Source organism: Oratosquilla oratoria, chromosome 8 (genome assembly GCF_046742065.1).
Source record: "Oratosquilla oratoria isolate Oo_2021 chromosome 8, ASM4674206v1, whole genome shotgun sequence".
Classification (NCBI taxonomy): Eukaryota; Metazoa; Arthropoda; class Malacostraca; order Stomatopoda; family Squillidae; genus Oratosquilla; species Oratosquilla oratoria.
Window position 1 is genome coordinate 2,138,768 of NC_134784.1, and position 25,230 is coordinate 2,163,997.

Below are 25,230 nucleotides of genomic sequence, written 5' to 3' on the forward strand. Positions count from 1 at the left end.
GGAATGGGCAGGGGGGGTGGGGGGTGGGGTAGTATGTGCGAGTAAATTTTGACGCAGCCCGAAGGGATTTCTCCCCGTCCTCTCCTTATATGCAAGGGGGGACGGAGAGGGGGGGTCGCCGATTAAATGAAGCGGCCTTGCTGTGGATGTGCTGTGTCTTGCGACACTGCTTCTGACCCTGGGCGGTGGGCAGGGTGCAGGGATGACCCGTCATCCAGGAGGTGCTCAGATGAGAGGGAGGGTGGGAGGGGTGTGGAGTGTATTTAGGAATGAAATGGGTGGGAGTTTTTATGCCTTTCCCTTTTTGGCTACCTCCCTTGGAAGGGGGAAAAAGCCTTGGTATATGTATGTATGTATTAAAGGGCACACTGGCTATGCTGGATGTGAAAAGTGTGACCAGTCTGGTGTTTTTGAGAAGAAAATAACATTTCCTGATACTAATGCACAGTTGCGCACTGACATAGCATTTGATGAAATGCATGATAGAGACCACCACAAAGGAGAATCCCCTCTTAAAAGATTAGGTGTTGGTCTTGTGTCTCAAGTGCCTTTGGATTACATGCACCTTGTGTGTTTAGGAGTAATGAAGAAGCTGATTTGGCTTTGGTTGAAAGGACCACTGACTGTAAGAATAGGGAGACAAGTTAAAGATAGTATATCTGAAAGACTTCAAAGTTTAAGACAATTTATCCCTCGAGAATTTTCAAGAAAACCTCGTGGCTTAGATTATATTGATCGATGAAAAGCTACTGAATATAGATTGTTTCTGTTATATACAGGCTTGGTTTCATTAATTGACAGACTTCCTCTAGAAATATATCATGATTTCATGCTTCTATCTGCTGCTGTTCATATTTTAGCCAATCCCAAGCTAGCTTCAACTCATTGTGATTATGCACAGCAGCTTCTATTGTCATTTATTCAGCATTTCATGAGATTGTATGGTTCAGAGTTTGTGACCTATAATGTACATTCTCTAATGCATCTTCCTGATGATGTAAAGTTGCATGGACCTCTAGATTCATTTTCATCCTTCCCTTTCGAGAATTTTCTTGGAGCTTTGAAGAGAATGTTAAGAAAACCTAGTGGCGCATTACCCCAAATAATTAGGAGATTAACAGAAATTTCAAATATAATGCAGCCTCAGGTTGCTGCACATTTTCATCCTAAAGGCCAACATTATGAAGGACCTGTCCCAGCTCAGTATCTACTTTCAAAATAAACAGTATACTGAATTTCATAATGGGAAATTTGTCATAAGTAGAAAAACAGGCAACAACTGTTTTCAAATTCAAGGCACAGTATGTTTGGTTCAAAATATTTTTAGCCAAAATGATGAAATTTTTGTAGTGTATAAACGTTTCATGACTCAAGGTTTATTATTTGATTATCCAGTAGAATCTTCAAAATTGAATATTCATGCTGTTTCTAATTTACAGTGAATTGTTAGTAGCAAATGTTAAAGTCATATCAGGCAAGTATGTCTTACTGCCCAATTGTGCCAACTTTGCTGCAATTCCTCTAATACATTCATTTTAGCTGTCATCTTTATCTTTTATGTAAAATTACATTAGAACATTTACCTAGTTGTATTTTGCGGGAAGGGGAGCTATGCTCGTGATGTCCCGCCTTTGTATCTCGCAGTGTCTAGTTTGTTTTTAAACTCATGAATGGTTTTTACGCATACTATTTCATTGTCCAGTTTGTTCCAAGTGTCCAAAACTCTATGAGGAAAACTGTTTTTCTTCAGTTCTCTTCTATAGCTATGTTTTTTTATTTTCTTTCCATGTCCTCTTGTGTTTCTTTTGTCCCAGTTAAGTAAGTTCTCTCTATCGAGTACCTCTGTGCCTCTCATGATTCTGTAGATGGTCAATAGGTCACCTCTCTCTCTTCTTTGCTCCAGTGTTGGTAACTCCAGTTTAGCCAATCTCTCCTCATATGATAGGTTTGCAAGTGCAGGTGCCATTTTTGTAGCTGCTCTTTGGATTCTTTCTATTTTCTTTATATTCTTTTTGGTACTGGGGGACCACAATGTCGCCGCATACTCTAATCTAGGCCTTATCAATGTAACCAATATTTTTTTCATCATGTCTTCGTCCAAGTATGTAAACGCCACTTTTATTGATCTTAGCAAGTTGTAAGTCTCCCCGACAATTTTGTTAATCTGTATGTCATAGGACAAGTCGTTCATGATAATTACTCCCAAATCTTTTTCGGATCCTACTTTCTTTACTTCTTTGGTTCCAATTATATATTTTCCTGATATTCTGTTTTTGCTTTTTCCAAACTCCATTATGCTACACTTCTTAGTATTAAAGTCCACTTCCCATTTCTGACTCCAGTTCCATACCCTATTTAGGTCTTCTTGCAGTGCTTCACAGTCCTCATCAGTTTCTATTTTCCTTAGCAGTTTGGCGTCATCGGCAAAGAAGCTCATGTAGCAGTTCACGTCCTCGTCCATGTCATTCATATAGATAGCAAACATTATTGGTGCCAGTACAGATCCTTGCGGTACTCCACTGATCACCTCTTTCCAATCTGAATATTTTTCTCTGAAAATTACTCTCATTTTAGTAGGTTTCCTTGTATTCCTCCTATGTGTTCCAGTTTTTTTAGTAGTTTTCTGTGTGGTACTTTGTCAAAGGCTTTTTGCAAGTCTAGGAATGCACAATCAGCCCATCCATTTCTTTCTTGCACTATGTCTATTAGTCTTGAGTAAAAGCATATTAAGTTTGTGGAGAATGATCTTCCTTGTCTGAATCCGAATTGTCTTGGGTTTAATATGTCATTGTCTTCCAGATGTTTTACCCATCTATTCTTGATTATTTTCTCACAAATTTTGGCAATGGTGCTTGTTAGTGATACTGGCCTATAGTTGGTGGGTTCTTCTTTGTTTCCTCCTTTGTGTATTGGTACAATGTTAGCGTTTTTCCAGTCCTCGGGTATCTTTCCTTCTTTGAGTGAGCTGTTTATTAAGATGTGTATTTTGTCTGTTAGTTCTTCTTTGCACTCCTTTAGAATCCAATTTGCAATACCATCCGGGCCATGTGATTTTCTGACATCCAGCCTTGATAGATGTTCTGATATTTCCTTTAGTGATGCTGTAAACTCATTCATGAGGGGAGATTTCTTGTTTTTATCTATGTCACAATTTGGTATTTTCTCTCTGGTGAAAACAGATTTAAAGTGATTGTTCATGACTTCGGCCATCTCTAAATCTTCTGTGTATTCTATGTTGCCTTGGCATAGTTTCACCATTTCCTGTTTGTTTTTAAGTTTACCATTCACATACCGATAGAATAGTTTGGGTTGCTCTTTGCATTTGTCTATAATATCCTTCTCATGGTTCCTTTTTTCCTCTCTTCTCACATTAACATACTCATTTCTACAGTTAACATAAATTTGCCATTTGCTTTGTTTTTTGTCTTTTCTGAAATTGGGATTTTGTCTTAATTTATATATTCTTTGTTTCAGGAGATAGTATTATTCTATTAAGATTTATATGAATATATATGGTGTTATACCATTTGGCTGAATCATTTTACCAAAGGTTGGGATAATGCATATCAGGTATTACTAAAAATTATAAAATAGTCATGTTTTGAGAATGTCTGAAACCCACTTTTCGACCTACCAGTGAACTGTAACTGTCAAATGCCAATATAATACTATGGATTAATATAGTATTTTTTGCCCTATTACCCCTCAAGCCTGTATTTACCTTATATTTAGCTTGAGCCCAAACAATTAATCTACATCATTCTATATATTTTGAGAATATAGTAATAATTAAAGGTATTAAACTGTGTTTAGAAAGACAAAAATATATGTACTATTAGTGGGTATTTTAACTTTAAATGGAAGTGTTCAGTGCAAATGCAGTAGAAAATATCCAAATGTTAGATACACAGTTTTACCAGTAATGTTTATTGTTAAAAGTAAAAGTAAGTTTTCACTCGGTGATGCCTAGAAACATTATCATTTTAAAAATAGATAGGGTTGTTGTTTCAAATAAATGATTTCACGTAATACACAATTTAACCAAATGTCAATGCCTAAAACAAGGTTAAACTAAACTCTCTTGTAAAATATAAGCTATGAATATAATTATTTGTTTTCTGAACATGGTTAGAACTTATCTGCAGTCAGATATTTCTGTCATTATTGATTTTATGATACTATATCATATATTTTGATTTATTAATATACTATTTGCTGCCACTTGAAATTTTCTCTATGCTGTAAACAATACCTATGCCTAAGCTAATGTTAGCCTTTAATTGCCACAGAATGTATGTTATTGTCGCATTCACCAATAATAATACTGTTGAGATGGTCCCCAGTGGATGGATCCTGGGGCAGGATGAGACCTGGTGGCCAAAGAGTAAATCATTGACAGCAATTACAAAGATGATAAAAGATAGGGTGGTGCCAGACCACACATGGGAGAGGCATAAGATGCGTGTCATCTGTGCGGCAGGCATGTAATATCTGATCATTCTTTAAATGACATAATTAAATTTGTGACATATGGGCTGATTAACTCTTAATATATCCCCTCTCTGATTTTCCTTGGTACATTCAAGTTAAGTTTTTGTAATTGTAGTTGCTGTCGATTCTGTAATTGAGTATAAAACTTATTTTTAGACATTTTAAATGCTGAAGATATATCATATGTAAATTGATAAATAAATTCAGTCAGTTAAAATGATAAGAAATAATTGTTTCCCCCCATAATTATATCTCTTGATGAGACTTGAAGGTAAATATTCTTTGGTGGTAAATGACTTTTGTTAGAATACATTCATTTGCAAAGATTTCATTTGATCTAATTCTAATAATAAAGTGTCCACTAAACTTTTGATTGTTTTTTTTTTTTTACTTTACAGCTATTTTCCTTATTATATCACCCCTTTGAATTCAGTTCATTTGCTGATTTTTTCTTTTGTTCTTAAAACTGCTGATAGTAAGTTACAAAGAATCTGTGTTCATTTTTTGGGTTATGGTATCTTTTAATTTGAAATATTCTCAGGTTTTGTAATTGATAAGGCAGTTAAAAAACATGTGCCTCTTTATCACATTGGCTTTGAACAATTTTGAAATAATTCCCTAGAATTCTCCTATAATCTTAAATTATTTTTCTCCAATAAAATTCATATGAGGTTTTTGGTATTTTTTGCCCTCCAGATACATATGAAGATGGAAGACGGAAAGCAAGGGAGGCTGAAGAGACAGATAACCCTGTCAGCCAAGGTGAAGAGGAGCTTGGATTTATTTATTTATTTTATTTATTATAGGTTTATTCAACAATATTAAATACAATTAGACATACATATATACATTTTTTTTTATATAAAATTGGTAGTTGAAAAGGGAGAGCGAGAAGCAAAGCTTATGGGGAGTTGCTCTCCCTTAAGGAAAAAATTATTTTCATTTATTTATTTTTGTTACATGGTAGTATGGTACATACACATCTACACACATATATACACGATTGTAGGACAACTCGTCCACGGACACCCCGTCCACAAAACTGCAAAGCAGGACAACCCGTCCACAGACACCACCATGGGTGGTCAACTCGTCCACGGACAAGATTTCAAAAAACTTTTAGACAATTATTTTATTACCTTTTTTTAATGATATTTCATGTTATTTCATTAAAATTTGCTTTAGATGATATATTCTGGTAAGTAATAGATGTGTTTATAAATGTTATGGACATGCTTATTTTAACACCCTAGAATAGCTCCAACTATGATAAAAAAGAAATAATCACACCTGTATTCTGTATATATAAATATGTAAATAAAGTTTAATTGTTCTGCAAATTATGTTTATTATTCTTAAAAAAAAAAGTCATTGGACGAGATGTCCATATTCCTGTGGACGAGCTGTCCCACCTCCCAGTCCCGCGGACGAGCCGTCCACGATATACACACATACATGCATACACATATATACACACACACAATGGCATGCGTCACGACGTCCGCTAACTCCGACCTCACGTAGAAATCGGGGGCACGAGCGAGCATCGCAACTTGTGGGGGTCAGGTGAGAGGTCAGGTCGATTGTTGACAGGAAGATAATTGCTTAATGCGCAGATCTGGGTCACCGTGACCTGCTGGAATAGAAAAAAAAAAGAGCGGCAGACTTGGGCAGTTTCTCCATGAATACAACCATGAAATGGACCTGAAGTGTTCAATATACTAATACTTATAGATTAAAGACTTTTTTAAGTATCGTTTGAATGATGATAAACATTTTGTCTTAGGTAAATCCTTTTCCAGTTTATTCCATGTGTTAACACCTATAATAGATAAGCATTGGCTTTTTTTGGTTGTTCTGTATTGAGTTTTAAAGAAGTCGTTTGTTTGCCTAGTCGCATAGCGAGTTTCGTAAGTTGAGTAAAATTTCAATATGTTTTGATTCATGTGTTTATTGTAGATTTGGTGCATAACAATAGCAGTTTTGTACTTTATTAAGTCATTGAATTTGAGTAGATTTAGTTTTTTAAATAAATTATTTGTATGTTCCAAACGACCTACATTGCAGATTATACGCAGTGCCCTTTTTTGAGAGGTAATTATGCGTTGAAGATTAGTTTGATAAGTATTACCCCAAATTTCTGAACAATAGTTTAAGTATGGTAGTAGTAGACTACAATAAATGGTACGTAGGGTATTTTCATTGAGAATATTTCTCATTTTATGCATAATTCCTAAAGTTTTGGATATCTTATTTATCACGTGATTTATATGATGTTTCCAATTAAGTTGATCGTCTAAATACATGCCTAGGAATTTACTGACGGACGCTTTTTCAATAATTTCGTTGTTTATTTTGATCGGCTTAGTACTTTCATTATTTTTGTAGAAAAGCAGGTAGTTAGTTTTTGATACGTTTAAGGATAGCTTATTGGCTGAAAACCAGTTGGATAGTTGACATAATCCTTCATTAATTGTCTTGATCAGTTTGTCGGAATTTGTATCGGAGCATAGAATGGTGGTATCGTCGGCGAACAGTATAAATTTCATAAGGTTGGATACATTTGTAATGTCATTAATGTATAGTAAGAATAGTTTGGGTCCTAGAACTGAACCTTGAGGTACTCCGCATGTAACTGGTAGAATGTGTGATCTTTCTTCCTCAATGGCCACATATTGTTTCCTGTTTTTTAGATAACTTTTTAACCAGTCATTAACTTTACCTCTTAGCCCATAGTATTCGGCCTTTCGAATTAGGATTTCATGATTTACTGTGTCAAATGCCTTTTTAAGATCAATAAATATGCCGGCTGTCTTTTTCTTTTGTTCTATATTGTTAGTTATCTCTTCAATTAATTCCATTACTGCTGTAGACGTTGAAAGATTTCGTTGAAATCCATATTGACTATGGTAAATGACGTCATTTTTTTTTAGAAATGAGTCAAGGCGAATTGTGAATAACTTTTCAAGAATTTTGGAAAACTGTGGTAATAGTGAAATTGGTCTATAGTTATTATAACTTGATTTGTCGGCTGATTTGAATATCGGTATTACTTTTGCTATTTTCATTGCATCTGGAAATATCCCTTGTTCAAATGATTTATTGCATATTGTCAGAAAATGATCTTTGATGATAGGCATAATTTGTTTTATGAGGTTCATATTGATTCCTGTGCAATCGAGTGATTTCTTGTTCTGCATTGATTTTACTGTGTTCATAAGTTCGTTTTCCGTGACGGGTTTTAAAAACATAGTGTTATTTATTCGGTGTTTCAAAAATGTCTCGTAAGTTTGATGTGTTGTCTTTATTTGTTTCGCGAGGTTAAGTCCTACATGGGAGAAAAATTCATTAAATTCGTTTGCCACTTCTTTTTTAGTTTTTCCTTTTTTAATAATGTCTATGAATTCATTGGTGTTATTAATTTTGTGCCTAGTTAAGTTGTTTATTACTTCCCATGTCTTTTTTATATTACCTTTATAACCTTCAAGCAGTGTGTCATAGTATTTTTTTTCACAGTTGCGTAAAATTGTTGTAAGTTTGTTTTTGTACACTTTGTATTTGTTTTCGTCTGTCAAGGACTTGCTTTGAATTGATTTCTTGTAAAGTTGGTTTTTCTTTCGACACGCGTTCTTAAGACCGTTTGTAAACCATGGTTTTGAGTTTACGTTACGTGGTTTTATTTCTACTTCTCTCTCTGGGCAGCATTTGTTTACATTACTCATGATAATGCTTACAAATTCGTTATATGATAGATTGGCATTTTCTGACTCGTAAACCTGATCCCAATTTTCTTCTTTTAAGCATTGATTTAATTTTGCAATATCTTTTTCGTCAATTTTACGTTTAAGTACAATTCTGGGTTTTGTTATGCAGTGCATTTCTTTTGGACTGATAGTGAATACCGGTAGATGGTCACTTATATCACTTATTAAGATACCACTATGAATCTCGGAGTTTACAATATTGGTGAAAATGTTATCTATCAATGTTTCACTTGTATTTGTTATTCGGGTTGGTTTATTTATCAAAGGATATATACCTAAAGAGAAAATCATATCTGTAAAGTGTCTTGTTTGTTCATGAGTCTCATACTTAAGTAAATCTATGTTGAAGTCACCACAGAGATATAGATTTTTATTTCTAAATGGAGTTATGATTTCTTCAAGCATATTTGTGAACTCATTGATGTTTGTGCCTAGCTTTCTGTAAATACTTGTTATGACGGTATTCTTTTTAGTTTTATTGAAAATCTCAACAGCTACGCAATCAAATAGGTTTTCATACGAATTAGTGGATTGATTTATTAGTTTGCATGAAATTGATTTTTTTATGAAGATAGAGACTCCGCCGCCTTTTTGGATCTGTCTATTAGCACTGTAAGGAGTATAGTCTTGTAAGAAGTTTACTAGACATCCTGGGTCAATCCATGTTTCGCTTATCACTATAACGTCAAAGCTTTTATTGAGTAACTTGAGATAACAGTCAATTTTCTGATAATTGGCGTTTAGGCTCCTTGCATTGATGTGAATTAGTGTGAAACCATCAATATCACGAAATACCGTGTCAAATTGTGTATCACTATAGTAATCGCTGTCTTTTGTTAGTTTTGAGTAAAAATTTAATTCGGGGTCAATTTGGGTATTATTGTGATTAAATATCGAAAATTCCTTTTCTGATATTTTGTCTATTTCTTTATACTTCTTAATGGCAGTATATACATCTGGGTTTTTTGATGCGAGATTTGGCGCGGAAAACAAAATATTAATTTCTGTGTTTGAGATGGCATGATAGGGAAATGTTTTTGAGCAGTCTAGGCAGAACCAATTATTGAAAATATTGGGGTTATTTTTGGCAGTATTTACGGGTATATTTGCACACATGAGATGATATAAATGTTTGCATAATGTACATTTGAGGTGATTGGTAGGGACAAGGGTATGGCATGAAGAACAGTTTTTTAATATGTTTGTTTTAGTTTTTGTGTTAGTTGTAGTGTTCATGGTTATGTTTGTGTTAGAAGATTAAGGAATGTGAACTATTGAAATTCAACTAATTGTTCAAGATTACTTACTTGATGTACTTTTTCATCCTTGCACTTGATATACACCTTGCAGTCTCTTGTCCATGTCGAGATGATCTTCCCTTGTTTCCTCATGTCGCGTGCTGTTTTGGCAATCTCTCCAGTTCGTTTTGTCAGGTGTTCATTCACGTAGACGCCCGTCCCCTTCAATTTCTTGGCGTTTTTCAGCACGTTCACCTTCGACTTTCTTGAAACGAATCTCACGATCACATTTTGGGTACCGTCCTGTTTTCTTTTTCCCAGTGTATGGCAAGCTGATATCTCTGTGTCTCTGATCTGTATTCCCTTGTTACTTAGAGAATGGATCACTTGATTTTCTACAATGTTCTGACCACTGTTATCTGCACTATAGTCGGAGTCACCTTTCACAGCTTCCGAATACGTTTTCACAATCTTTAAACCACTAATGATTATATCTTCTCTCCTCGTGTACTGCTCTAGGTCTTCCACTCTAGCTTGGAGATTAACTACAGTCGATTTGAGATATTGTATCTCCTGCCTTTGTTGTTTAACTATCTCTTTCAACTCGCTTAGGAACTGTTGGTCTTCTTTCCTTGCTTGCATCTGGAACTGTCTGTCCTCTTCTCTTGCTTTCACAAGACTCTCCACCATATCTTCAAGTTTCTTGGAGCTGTTGCTGTTTCTGGTATGTGCCATGTTGAAGCAAGAAGGTATAAATTGGTTTCATGTACTTTTAGCTTATCAGGTATAGCTGGCAGATAGCTGCGATCTGCAACTCCAAGCAAAAATATGATTATTTACATAATAGAGTGAAGGAGAAGTGTGAGGGGAGATAAATTGACAAAACCATAACCAAAAAGAGATATTACAATCTATTATTTAATCAATGTGAATTACATAAAGAACTGAGATGGAGCAATAACTATATATAATAGGCAGATTTGATGTACAAAACAGGACATCCTCAAAAAGGGTAATAAATGAATGAAAAGTTTCTGTCCTGATTTATCTTGTGCCGGCTTTTCTGGATAATATACATATTATCAGAAATATTTTGGTTGAAACCCTTATATATTGTAAGTATATTATCCTAATTTTGCAGGATAATGAAGCTGTTATTTTTTTTATTTGTGAGTATAAATTAGTGGGAGGTGATTGGTGCTTTAATTGGTGATGGGTAACTTTTGTATTGCTTGTAAAATCCTTTGCTTATATCTGACCTTAAATAATTCCTTATATTTAGTAGTTGGTTAAATTACTCCGTATACAAGAGATATATAATGGGATAATATTCGGATTTTATTGTTGTGTTCTTGTAGTAGGTAAGGTGTACTTAGTTACTGTGATTGTGGACCAAAATATTCAGTAGAATTACATTGATTTTAATTTGCTTTTCATAGGTATACATTTTTCATTTATTATTGACTTCATTCATTGTATGAATTTTAGAACTTGTGTGCCCATATTTTTGGTGCATACCCAGCTTCATTACTTATTTCAGATGTGATTTTCCTTATTGGATATTAATGTAGAAACGTTTTTTGTGTGTATTGTTTAGGAATGGTGAAAATCATGTTCTTTATTATAGGGGTGATTTGAATTTTTTGCAGGATTAGATCAAGATACCCTCCTAGTAGCGACGAGGAAGAGGACTATGTTCCAAAAGCAAAAAGAAAGTTGGCCAAAGCACCTGCAATCCAAAAGATGCCATCAGTTGTGTCAGTGAACATTGCGCAATTCGACACGTTTGACGATGCAGCGGGTGTGTCTGACATATTAATTGATACATCCAGCCTAGCTCCAACCAGTACCCCAATTAGAGTGTCAACAGCACCCGTTTCAACAGCACCCATTCAACAGCATCCACCCTTCTGAATCCTCTCTCCCACGTAAGGACAGAGTCCACTTGGCCAGACTGCGATGCGGTCACCACCCAGCACTTCTAAGCTACCAGAAGAGGCTGGACGACCGTGTTGTGAACAGCTGCCCAGGATGTAACACTTCACCCCATACCATACAACACATAATGGAAGACTGCATTATACACAATCATGCACGCAAACAACACAACATACACTCTATAAAGGATTTGTGGGAAAACCCAGTTTCGGCTGTGGCCTTCCTTGGGGAGACGGGACTGCTCGGACAGACAGTCTAGGGAACGACAACAACAACAACAACAGCACCCATTAGCTCAGGTATCATGTTCGACAATGCAGGGGGTGTGTCTGACATATTAATTCATACATCCAGCCTAGCTCCAACCAGTACCCCAATTAGAGCGTCAACAGCACCCGTTAACTCAGGTATCTGTTTATCTGTTAAACCTATTTCAGTCAATTTCTATCGAAAAAATAATATATTCAAAATTTCTTGCTTTGTTTTAAAAAATTATTCTTAGCACTAGTTCTGGTGGTAACTTTTACTGGTTTGAAGCTATGCCAGAGTTATTAACTTTTCCAAATAATATACATACATATACCAAGGCTTTTTCCCCCTTTAAGGGGGGGTAGCCAAAAAAGAACAAGGCATAAAATCATTCCCACCCTTTCCATCCCCACACCCGACTCCCCTCCACCCTCCCTCCCATCTTAGCCCTCCTGGATGATTATAGATGATAATATAGATTCTAATGGATGATAATATAGATTCTATGGATGATAATATAGATTCTACTTAATTTCAATTAAGGGCTGCTTTATGACTACCTGGTAGACATGATACTCTCTGGTGGTTTCTCTTCCATTCCTAGGACAGCTGGTAAACCTCAACGCCCAGTAGTCCCCTGGTGGAGCGATGAATGTGCTATAAGCAGAAAGATTACAAGAACTTGTTATAAGAGATATCGGAGATACCCTTGTTTAGTCAATAAGATAACATACAGAAGAGCTCGAGCAAAGCAGAAGAAAATCTTCAAGAAAGCAAGGAGGGAATCCTTCATTAAATATATTAGCGAATCGAAATATGACTCTTCCCCTACCTTAGTATGGAATAGGATTCGAAAATTACAAGGAAAGTTTACTCCATCTCCCTTACCCATTCTGAAGATAAATGACTGTTTTATATCAGATACAAGAAAAGTAGCAGAGGCTTTTGGAAGACATTATGCTGATATTTCAAACCCACTACATTATTCAGATAAGAAGAATTAGAGCCAAGACCACGATTATTCCTCCTACCAATACGAACTCGGAGGCATATAATCTTCTCTTCACCTTGGATGAAATAGATCATGCTTTATCTCTATCCTCCCCAACCTCTCCTGGAGAGGATAACATTCTTTATTCCATGGTTGGACACTTATCCATATCGTCGAAGAAATTCCTTTTAAATGTGCTGAACAAATTTTGGTCTTCTGGATCTTCTCCTAAATCTTGGAAGACTTCAATCATCATAGGAATCTTAAAGGCAAGAAAAGACCCTCATGACCCACACAGTTACAGACCTATTGCTCTCACAAGCTGCATTTGTAAGATCTATGAAAGAATGGTTAATACGCGTTTAATTTGGTTTTTGGAATCTAAAAATCTGCTATCTAACAGACAGTTTGGATTTAGAAGAAATAAGTGCACTCTGGACCCCTTACTTTTTATCACTCGTGAGATTGAGAATGCCTTTGCAATTGAGAACTCGAGCATTGGTGTGTTTTTTGACCTGAAAAATGCTTACGATACTACCTGGCGGGGAGGCATTCTGAAGCAAGTTGCAGAGTGGGGTATCGGGGGTAATATGTTCAATTGTTTAAAGGACTTCTTATCTGACCGTTATCTAAAAGTCCGAGTGGGCTCTTCTTTCTCTTGTGCATACCTTCAAGAGGAAGGGATTCCCCAAGGAAGTGTTCTGAGTCCTACACTGTTCAGCATAGCCATTAATAGTTTATTAGAACAAGTTCCCACAGGAGTTCATGGATTGGCTTATGCTGATGACTTCGCTATTGTGTGCAGCAAATCGACAACATTAGAAACGGGCCAAAAGATTCAAGAGGTTATTAACTTAGCAACAGCATGGGCTAATTGCAGGGGCTTCAGATTCTCTGCTGAAAAAACCAAAGCCATAAGGTTTTCCAGACTAAGACGCAAGGAAGAAATACCAACACTATTCTTAGAGGGTGTCATATTACCGTATGAAGATGAAGTAAAATACTTGGGTCTGGTATTGGATAAAGGTTGACATTCACAAATCACATAAACGAGGTTGTATACACTGTCAAACAGCGACTTAATATACTAAAAGTAGTGTCTAGTTTCAACTGGGGAGCAGATCGTGTTACTTTAATAAGGCTTTACCAAACATTGTGCCTTGGCAAAATGGATTACGGATGTCAAATTTATGGATTGGCATGTAAAAGTTCACTGAAGAAGCTTGATATAGTCCACAATATGGCTTTACGGATCTGTTCAGGAGCCTATAGAACATCTCCAGTGGATAGCTTGTATGTGGACGCAGGAATTCCTCCCCTGTATATTCGCAGGGAGGAATTAAGCCTTAGATATATATCTCGTGTCTTGACATCCAAACAGAATCCAAATTTCAAATTTGTAAAGCAGCCGGTAGACAGAGCTCCAAGGAAAAGTACTCTGCCGAAACCTTTAGAAGTGAGATGTGAAGTTGGGACAGGGAAGGTAGGACTTGTTCCTAACACAATTGCTGAGATCACGCCTCCCAAATTCCCTCCTTGGAACCGATGCCCCATTGAAATATGTCCTCTTAAAAAGAAGAAAAACAGAACTGCTGTAGAGCTAAAAAATGAATTTTTAGAACATTTATCAGTACATGCTGATGCAATTTTTATATATACAGATGGATCAAAATCCCAAGACGGTGTTGGTTGTGCTGTTGTAACTGATAGCACAGTTTTAAAGAGAAAGTTGACTGATTTTAGCTCTGTTTTTACTGCTGAACTGCTGGCAGTCAGCAACACCCTGATGTTTGTTTTTAATTCTGTTCCGAGTGGTAGGAACGTTGTTATTTTTACGGATTCCATGAGCGTTCTATCCTCTGTAAATAATTTGTTGCCTCATAATTTTTTAGTGCAAGAAATACAGGAATGGCTGATTCTCATAAACAACAGAAAGAAGATAAAAGTAAACTTTTGCTGGGTGCCGTCCCATGTGGGTGTCACTGGAAATGAAAAGGCCGATGCTGCAGCCAAAGCCGCCACTAGGCTCACCCATATAGCAGACCGAAAAGTCCCACATACGGACTTGAAACAAGTGATCCATTGTTATACAATGAAGAGGTGGCAAGAGCAATGGACAAGGCTGGACGGCAGTTATAAATTAAAAGAAATTCATCCCTTAGTGAACCCTTGGAAGTGTCCTCCTTTGGACAGAAGGTCAAGCATTGTCTTGACAAGACTGAGAATTGGCCATTCCTACATTACACATAAAATTTTAATGGCAAGTGGGGCAGAAAGGCTGGCCCCCCAATGTCCCACTTGCCAAGTAGTTTTGACAATAAGACACATTTTAGTTCAGTGCCCTGCATTCTCTAATAAGCACAGGGCAAATTTCTTAACAGATTTATCTTTTAAAGAAATTTTAGGGGAGGAAGCTTGTGTGAAGAACATTTTAAAGTTTTTAAAAGACATAAATTTATTTTATGAAATTTAAAATTGTGTGTGAATGCTTGTGAGTGTGTGTTGTTGAAGTGTGTTCGTGAATGTCTATTGTTTTAATTGTTTTACTTGAACTTTATTTTTATTTTATTTTTTAAACTAAAAGATAAATATGCGCTGAATGGCCTACCAGCTCCGGCGCTTGGCCTTCGAGCCAAAAACTCCATAAATCCTCCATCCAACTGTCTAGGAGCCATAGACGGGAAACATATATCGATAAGGCCTCCACAAGACAGCGGGTCGTATTTTTTCAACTATAAGGGTACCCACAGCATCGTCTCACTTGCAGTATGTGATGCTAGTCTGGAATTTATCTATGTAGACATTGGTGCAAATGGGAGAGTTTCAGATGGTGGAGTGTGGAACAACAATGATCTCTGCCATCGTATTGTAAACAACACTGCAGGCCTACCGACAGACAAACATGTTCCGAGGAGTGACAGAATCTTACCTTATGTATTTGTGGCAGACGATGCTGCTTTCCAACTGCAGAGGCATATAATGAAACCCTTTCCACACCAAAACCAAACATGAGAGGAAAGAATTTTTTCTTATAGACTTTCCAGGGCTAGGCGCACTGTTGAGAATGCATTTGGCATTCTCACTAATAGGTTTAGGGTGTTTTTATTGCCAATTAGTCTATCCTATGGGAAAATTGAAAAAGTTGTCCTTGCATGCACAGCACTGCATAACTACCTCAGATGGGATTTTGGTAGCCAATACACACCTCAGGGAGCTGTGGACTCAGAGGATTTTCGTAGGGGAATAATAATTCCTGGTGACTGGCGCGGAGCACCGCAGTTGTTGGAGTTGCAACGATGTGGTTTGGGATCTACCACTATTGGCAACAATATCTGTACCCAGTACATGAACTACTTCAATGCAGAGGGTGCTGTGCAATGGCAGTATAGAATGGCAAATGTGTAATTGTGTAGGTGCCCCTCCCCATTCCCCCAGATAACCCTCCTTCCCCGCACTCACCACCTCGGCCTCTATGCCCTGTCACACTTTTCCCTCATCCCCTCGTTGTCCACCATCACTTTTGTTATCAACACTCCCTCTATCACATTTACATACGAATTATGTATCAGGAATTATTGTTGATGGGACTATTGTTCATACTGTGATTTTGTACCTTATGATGAAAATTAATTCAGACACCGAATACACATTAAAAGAGTGGGACTATGAAATGCTTGTTTAACGTGAACCATTGCAGTCTCCCTTAACTCAAGACACCTATTTTACATGGTAAAACTGGCTGATTTTGTAATATACCTATACAGGCTGTCTGAAAGTAATTGTTGGATTTCATTACCCTTATGTGAAGCATATGATTGAAAATTAGTTATATACTTAGAGAGAGAGAGAGAGTGAGAATAGTAAGTACATACGTACCTCAGAATCAGAAACATCCTCGGATACTGTTTCTGTAGTCTGATTGCTAGTGGTGCTTGACATATTTGACACAGCTGGCCGCACAGAATCACCATCGTTCAGGAATGACAATATGTCAAAGCACCACAACTTGGGTGTATGAATTTCATCTGACCCAGCTCCAGATTTCTTTGATGTGCACATTAGCCTCAATTCTCGCCGATGTTGGTTTCTGAGGGAATCCAATTTCTTTTTTACATCATAAACACTCCTACTTATTGTATGTGCTATATCCCTTATTGCTGCAGCATGTTTGTCTCTATTTCTGTAATCAAAACACCTTACATTCCACAGACATTCATGTGTTTTATATATCAATCAAAGTTATAGTGTCTTGTCATGACCAATATGCACTAATACTCGGTGTGGACATGGTGTACTAATAACGTGGTCGTCAGTGGATCTGCCTGCACCTTACCTCATGTGTTTGGCAGTTTCAGAAGACCTCCATCCACTGTCCTCTATTGGCGCAGGGAGTGGACAGTTTGATGGTTTGCCTGCTGAAACTGCTCGTACAAGGGCAAAGCCTTCGTGCCCGATGGACATTGCTCGACTGTGTGGACATGGCTTGACAGTATAGATTTTACTGAATTCTCTTCAATATCCTTTCAAAAATTTTGTCTCTACTTCACTTATAAAGTATTAATGAAGAGGTCAAACATAGGAAAGCCACACTATAACATATATGTTTAATATTTGATATAAACCAGTTATAATGATATAAGTCTACTCAAGATTGGAGTGAATGTGTGTTGTATAGGCTTTATAAAATATGTAGGCTATAATCAGTTAATTACACGAAGAGGAGTCGGAGTCGGTAGTGCCAAAAATACGAGTAGAGTCGGAGTAGGAGGGTTTGAGTCACTCCACAACCCTGCATGGATGGGTTTACAGATCTCCCTTTGGAAAAAAAAAATAAAAAGACTGACAAGGAATCCATATCCATACGTTGGATGGCAGCAAAAGGTACCATCAGGTATAGTGTTTCACTCCAAAGAGTGTTATATCAAGTATTTACTGTATCTGCTGAATAACATCTGCTGTTGCCCCGCAAGTTTCAAATGAAGGTGTTACTGCTGTCAGTACGAGGCAGGGAATTTGAGGTAGAATCTTTGCAGCTGACTTTCCACTCCGTCAGTAATACTTCCTGCTTTATTTTCTCATTGTCACTGATACAAAATCCACTTGAATCATCTGTGTACAATGCAGTTGTGACCTGGTTGTGGAGGAAGGCAGTGGTGACATACCACCATTGGTACTTCTTTTCCTCCTAGCTGTGGGTAATGCACTGTTACCGAAGGAGGGACCCACCCTAGCTGCACTCCTCTCTGATTACCAGCAGTGAGTGACTGTTACCTGTTGCCCCAATGTTACCTCAAAACACACAATGCAGAGATGACATTTTTGGCTGCTGCTATGGGGTATGTGCCTCCTAACATATGCTCTTTTGGAATAGTGGGGGGGGGGGCAAGTACCATTGATTCAATCAATTATATACACTTGACCCTCCATTTAATGGACAAATGCATGCAGAGTGGTCCATTCCTGTCAAATGTAAGCAGAACGGAGATAATTGGTAAATAACAGACAAATGACCATTGTTGGTAATTTGGTACAGTATACATTTATTAATTTCTTTGACTCTACCTGAAAAGGATGTAGTAATATTGTATTATTGATTAGTTGTAACACACACAACAGGCCTGGTGTTGGTGGCCTGGACTTGTCTTGTATCAGACAACTGTAGGCAGCATCGGATTATTGGTCCATCATTCACCTCTAAAGGACGGAATAATTTGTTCACTAAATCGAGGATCTGTTGCATTGGGATCCATTAATATGAGGGTAGTGTGTATATGTGTGTGTCTGGGCATGCACACATGTGTTAGACATTCTGATAGGTTGACATAAATGTGAAGAGGAAATGTAATCATCTTAATGTGAGGTTATTTCAGACTAGTTTCACAGATTATCAGCAGAGCTAGTCAGGAATAATCTCTGATTAACCTCTTTAATAAAGGGCAAATTATTGCATGCAGCAATGGATGCCTAATGTACAATACATCACACTACATGCATTATAAAATCACTGTTGTGTTACTCCTCTTTCACTCTGAGAAATAAAACACAGAAAACATGATCAAACCAGTTCACAGAATTCAGAGTCACTGCTACAGCTACAAATGGGCTCTATCTTAGAATGACAGTGATTGTCATTTGGAGAATAGCTCCATTACTTTTGAATGTAATATAGAACTCATAAAAGGCCTGGCTACAGATTCAAACTCCCCATGATGCCCCCCAACACAGAGGACACACAATACTACAATGCCCCACATTAACAACATACTATATCGTCCCTGTGTGACTTGTGAACCTGCCTGGAGGAGGATGTCAGGCCCACAGGTTTTCTCCAAGAGATCAGGGGTAACGGGTTAATTGATTGTAATGTAAAAACTCTTGCTGGAAGATGAATGGGCATTAGTTTTAATTTGTTTTTGTTCATATCATTATTTTCCTTTTCTGTCTGTCTTCTTTCTCCAAGATTCAGCCATAGTTTGTGCTACCTCTTTGCTGTACTGAGTGTGTCCTCTTTTGCAGTTATGGCCGACTCTTTAGAGCATGCTACTGGGTTGGAGAAGCAGGAACTCCTGTCCAAAGTGGCTGGTAATAGGAACCTATGGTAAGTCAGATATGCCTACAGCTACTCCAGTGAGGTGGGCCCCCATTGCAGCCCAGCTAATAATAGTAGGTGTAACCTTCACAACTGATTTTGCCACAACCTGGTCCTCTTGCCTCCGAGTGCCACTGCATCTATTGTAAACCTCCCGACCTTGCCAGTACTCCATCATCCCATATGCAGAGAGCCCACTGGAGGGTCACCTGAGTCTGAATTGATGTGTTCTAGGGCCACATTTGCAAGGTAACCCACACAGCAAGCAAGTTTGGTGGTTGTGACATGGGGTGTAGGTTGCAAAAACCCCTTCCCTCCAGCTTGAAGTTATATCCCCCTGCATCTATTCTACGTCTATTGAACAAGAAAGGATTGGGGGAGTGGAAAGTTATAGTGTATTTACCTAGTTGTATTATACGGGAAGGGGAGCTGTGCTCGTGGTGACCCATTTTTGTATCTTGCAAGATCAAGTTTGTTTTCTTGTATTGTGTTAGCACACACTATTTCTTTATCCAGTTTGTTCCATATATCTATCACTCTGTGTGGGAAGCTGTACTTTTTCAGGTCTCTTCTGTAGTTATCTTTTTTGAGTTTCATTGCATTTCCTCTTGTTTTTCCTCTGTCCCACTTTAGTAAGTCCTCTCAATCAAGGCATTCCAAAGGGATTTCTCCTTATCTCTCTCTCTCATCCATGAGACCCAAAGATGAGAGAAAGAGAAGGATGTTGGATAGGAAGGGAATGGTTGGGAGTGGGTGTGAATATGTCTTTTGACTATGCTACCTCCCATGTAAGTGAGATAAAGCCCTTGGTGTGTAGATGTATAGATTTGACTTTGTGCAATGTCCTTCCTTGAACAAGGATCAAGGAGATAGGGGCGAGTGGAAAATGGCTGTGTGTGGTGGTTACTGTGATACAAGGATGGTAGGGAGGTGGTGGGGGATGGGGGCATTAAGAAGTAGTTGTGTGTGAATGATATCTTGACACAGCTGGAAGGGAATTCTCCCTAGCTTCCCCTTTTCTGCATGAGGGGAGGTCACTGAACAAGTGACCTGGCCTTGTAGTGTCTTGCTGCCTAGACCACTGACCCAGGGCAGTGGGCTAAGATGAGAGGAAGTGGAATGGATGGGAGTAGGTATACGACTTTTGACTTTGGCAACCTCCCTGGTAAGAGGGGGGAAAGCCCATGGTATATGAAAGAATAAATAAAATTTAATTTTTGATACAAATGTTTCAGCCTACCATCTTCATACCCTTTAACACTTTATTTTGTAGCAGGGCCACATGTCCACAATATTGTACAGTAAGTCCTCATTATATGGTACATATGCGTTCCTGAAAAACTTACCACAAATTTAAATTACTGCATACTGAACCCATTATAACATGTAATAACAGGATATGGCAGACCTACCTTCTCACTGCTCTTTCCTCTTCAAAATATCTAGTGGATACCATATCTGTGAATTTTTCTTATCGTAAATAGCATCGAGGGTAGTAATTACCAAATACCGTAATTGTGAATTTATCGGATAAAGAATTACCGTATAAGGAGGACTCACTGTACTACTAATGGTGGGGATTCTCCTTTTGGAACTAATGCTGCCTTTCATATCCGGCAGCAGAACCCCTTCGATATGCGTGTGTACAAGTGTGTGAGTGGCGATTCCTCCAACCAAACAATGGTGCCCTCCTTCTATGCCTTGCAACTGGTGGGCTGCATCTGTGAGGAGGATGCGACCTGCGTCAATCGGATGTGGCTGCACACGGGAGAGGCCAAACGCTGCGAGTGCGGGTACTGGTTCAAATTTGATGATGCCAAACCGATGGTGTAGGCGCGTTACCCATCTCCAGAGGCCAGCTGTCTGCCTCCTACAGTTGGCTTCTTAGTTGTCACTGCATATGTCAGGGCAGCTGCAGCAAACCTGAAGAGGAAGTGGGTGGGCTGTGTTGTAGGTGTCAAACATTTGATGATAAGTGTTGTGCCCCTTCCCCCCTCCCCTCTGCCCACCCCCCAAGAATGGGAAAGATTGAATTGTAAAATGTGTGCCAGTGGAATTGGGACTTTCATATTGTAGTTGATGCAAGTAGGGAAAAAGAGAGGCTAGGGGGGTGGGTGACCTTTTGTATTTGTAAATAGTCATGTACATGTGGACTCTCTCTCATCCTATTTTATCATTCCCCCCTAAGATGAAGGCAACTTGATCCTGTAGGCATTGGCAAGTGCAGGATATGGGCATGTATGAACCATAATTTGTTATATATATATGCAACTGGTTTTATTGGGCTCTCACTCTTACGATAGATGCTCAGTGTCCTGTTTATCTAAAGCTCGTCAATGTGCTTCTTTGCATCTGTTGGCATTACAGCTCATGTGTAATGAACAGCTGTTGCCTTGTCAATCCAGAAAAGGAGCCTTACTAACTACATCGCAACACATAGTCCACCAGTGGAACCTAGATTGACTTGCAGCCAATAGAGCAAAAAAGATTGCCTTCTATTGATTAAAAAATAAATAAATAAAAAAAATTGAACGTACATAAAAATATATGCCAAAGCTTTTTCCCCCTTACAAGGGAGGCGGCAAAAAAACAAAGGCATAAAATTCACTTCCACCCATTCCATCCCCACATACTCCACTCTCATCCACCCCCCTTCCTCCCTCCCTCCTTCTTATCTTGGCAAAGGCAGAAATTAGAAAAAAAAGTCTCCAGTATAATGGTTTCATATTCTCTTGATCCTCAACAATGGCTCCCTCGCTACTTCCAATAACCAAGAGTAGATATTTTATGTACTACTAGCTTAGTGAGGGATACCTGACTCCATGAGTAATACCATCCAAATCTGCGTTCACTCATAACTGTTCTGACCTCCCCCCCCTTTTTTTTTGTCCTTCAGAAGTTTAGTTTAGTACAACAATGATGTTACAAATTGGTTTCCACCTTTGTTTTGCTAGTCATAGTACGGTATATGTCTCAGGTAGGGTCCGAGAACAGTTATGATTTGACCATAATACAAGTCTGGTGAATCAGGGCACCAGGCAACGAGGTAATTGGACTTTTTCCTCGTTCTCCTTGTTGTTTTATTCATACGAGTACTGGTCCCCGGTACCCTACTTCTGGTGCTTCAGGTTATAATGTACTACTTCCTAGTGCTCATACTAATTGCCCACTCCTTCCTGAGATACAGACAAGATTTTAGAATTAATAGGTGACCCTAGCTGCAATGTAGCATTCACTATAACAACATGTTGATGCAGCTGTAGAATAATGTAGTATATCATTAATGGCACTACTCTGATATGGTACTCACTCATACTGTTTTGTTACAATTTAACATTATTTTGTTGTTCCTTTGCTTAATGCAATATTCCTTATTGTGATGGTGCTCAATTTTTGGTCTCAATATCCTATGTGTTACGAACATTTTAGTAATATTAGCAAAACTATAACAATGTTTATGTCTCATATGTGTACTGACTGGTATTACTCATGATTGTCTCTGATCCCCTTAACCCCCTACGTGTGTGACTTAGTGTAGAATAACAATCTAATGAGGACCACAATGTGTTGGCATGATGTGTAGTAAAATTATATTGTATTATTTTATTATTTGTCGTAATATTTATATTATGTATGGAATTTATTTGTGTGAGATATCGCAAATGCGATGCACATTTTTCGCGCGCAAGGTAAGCTTGGTGCATCAGTTTTCGAAGACATCTTGTAGCAAGTGCACGCGTTTGTTGATAGTGTATATCCAAATATAAACTGACAATTTATTCGCGCATTCATTTAGCCACCCAGAACATTTGGTGGCAGCGGTGGGATATTTCATGTTTTCCGTGTATTGTGTATTTAAACTCTATGCAGAACTCTCGAATTGTGACATTTGAAAATTGCCAACCGGTGATATGGTGCATGTTAGCGTCCGTCCTTTTTTTTTTCTCTCCCATTTTCATTCCACAGGCTACAGGATTTGCTTAGTAGTGAGATGTCATAGTGCTTTCTCACTTTGAACAAGTGACTTTTTATTTACAAAGAAAGAAAAACAACCAAAAACAGGCGGTGTTCAGGAACATTGTGGTTGCATGGTGCCGTGTGATTTTTTTAACATACATGCTTTTTTGTGGTATCCTCGGCAATTTTCAATTATTATTTCAAATTACAACCACTCCTCGTTTAACGACGACAATTGGGACCAGCGCACCGTCGTTAACCGAATTGGTCGTTAAGCGAAAGTGTATATACGTACATGTACTGCATGTACCATGTCCAGTAATACATGTATCTTTATTTTCGTGTATTTCCCTCTTTTATACAGTACATTAAAGCTTTATTTACTGTTTATTTACAGTGGTTATGTTCCCAAAATTACCGTATATGACCAAATCCGCGTATGCTGACATTCCATATTGAATACCGGGGTATTTTTTTTAGTTTCAACCATGGGCGCAATATAGAAATAGAAAATTAATTATTAATTTTGTAAATTAAAATGTATCAACGTAATATGCAATTTTGTGGGCGGAAATGAAAGTAAAAAATACCATGTTACAAGAAAATATGCTAATGAACGAAGTCGGTAGCATAGGATCGGGATGCCATCTTGTCGTCTGCCAACGTCTCTTACGACGACAACAACGAGGATGAGCCGGATGACATTTAATTTGCAGGTAATGATTTATCAAACACAGGTTAGGTTAGGCAAATTTATCATCCTTTCATTTCCTCGACATCGGCATCTATCATAACAAACCATTCATCCGACATGACTTCGTTACTTACGAAATTTGTTTTTAACACCTTTTTTTTTATTTCCGCTCACAAAATTGCATATTACGTTGATATATTATAATTTACAAAATTAATAATTAATTTTCTATTGCTATATTGCGCTCTTGGTCGAAACTAAAAATTTACCACTACCGGTATATATTGTACCCCAGGTAGTTTTTCCAGCTTGCAGGATGGTAATGTAGACCTAAGCTTCAGAACACTTTACCTCACAGCTAATATCCACAGTACAAGTTCATTTATAACATCATACAAATTTGCCTCAGCCAACTTAATTATCGTACACGACGTCGTAACTTCGGGAGATTTACGTTAAACGAATATTGGTCTGTCATAAAGCCCGTCGTTACTCCACGTTGTTGTTAACCGAGTAGGTCGTTAAACGAGGAGTGCCTGTATGTGTTCTTGTCATTGTCTGCACTTTATGTATATTGATTCTTTGCCAAATAAAGACTATCTATCTATCCGCCTGTGTCGGCAGACTACGGCCATCAAAGCCCTCATGCAGAGGAAGCTTGACCTGTTGGTCAGATGGTAAGTCGAAGTACAATAGTACTAGCAGACTACTAATACACTAGTATACTACTAGTACACTAATACATGTACTACACTAGTATTAATACGCTAGTACTAGCACACCAGTACTATGATAATATTAATACTACACTAGCAGTAGCTCACTAGTACACAAATTTACTAATACTAGCATGCTAGTACTAGTACTCTACTGGTATTTTACAAATGCACTCAAATAGTGTACTACACTAATACACAAGTACATTAATATACTACCACTAGTACATTAGCACACTAGTACACATATACCAAAGGCTTTTTTCCCCCTTACACAAGACACAACACATCCACAGCAAGGCCGCCTCATTAATTTGATGACCCCCCCTCTCTGTCCCCTTGTGCAGAAAAGGAGAAGACTGGGAGAAATCCCTTCAGGCTGCATCAATTTATTGAGCTCGACTGTCCTATCCCGCACGACACCCCGGCCAAGTGCTGTCCAGTAATCGGTGGCTGTTTGTCTAAGGCTCCCACACAAAAATATGATAATTAGTCGCGATACCGTCAAGCGGGAGACTGCACCATGGTCCTGCTCTCGATCTAGCTCCGAGGGGTATACAACTCATGGAGGGGGGGTGGAGCCCGAGCGGGGCGGAGCACAAT

General features: G+C 38.0%; 1 protein-coding gene across 9 annotated transcripts in view; it reads left to right on the plus strand.

Annotated features, from left to right (window-relative positions):
- The window catches only part of LOC143027551 (uncharacterized), a 124,120-nt gene extending 102,644 nt beyond the window's left edge, over positions 1 to 21,476 (plus strand). For 4 of the 9 annotated variants that reach the window (XM_076188846.1, XM_076188848.1, XM_076188852.1 and 1 more), the window contains exon 9: positions 19,188 to 19,941. In XM_076188846.1, the coding sequence (XP_076044961.1) occupies positions 19,188 to 19,273 (86 nt within the window). In that variant the 3' untranslated portion in view covers positions 19,274 to 19,941. Of the gene's footprint in view, positions 1 to 19,187; positions 19,942 to 20,883 lie in introns of those variants that run through there. The other 5 variants (XR_012966612.1, XM_076188847.1, XM_076188851.1 and 2 more) reach the window with 3 other exon arrangements.
- The last annotated feature ends 3,754 nt before the right edge of the window (positions 21,477 to 25,230 follow it).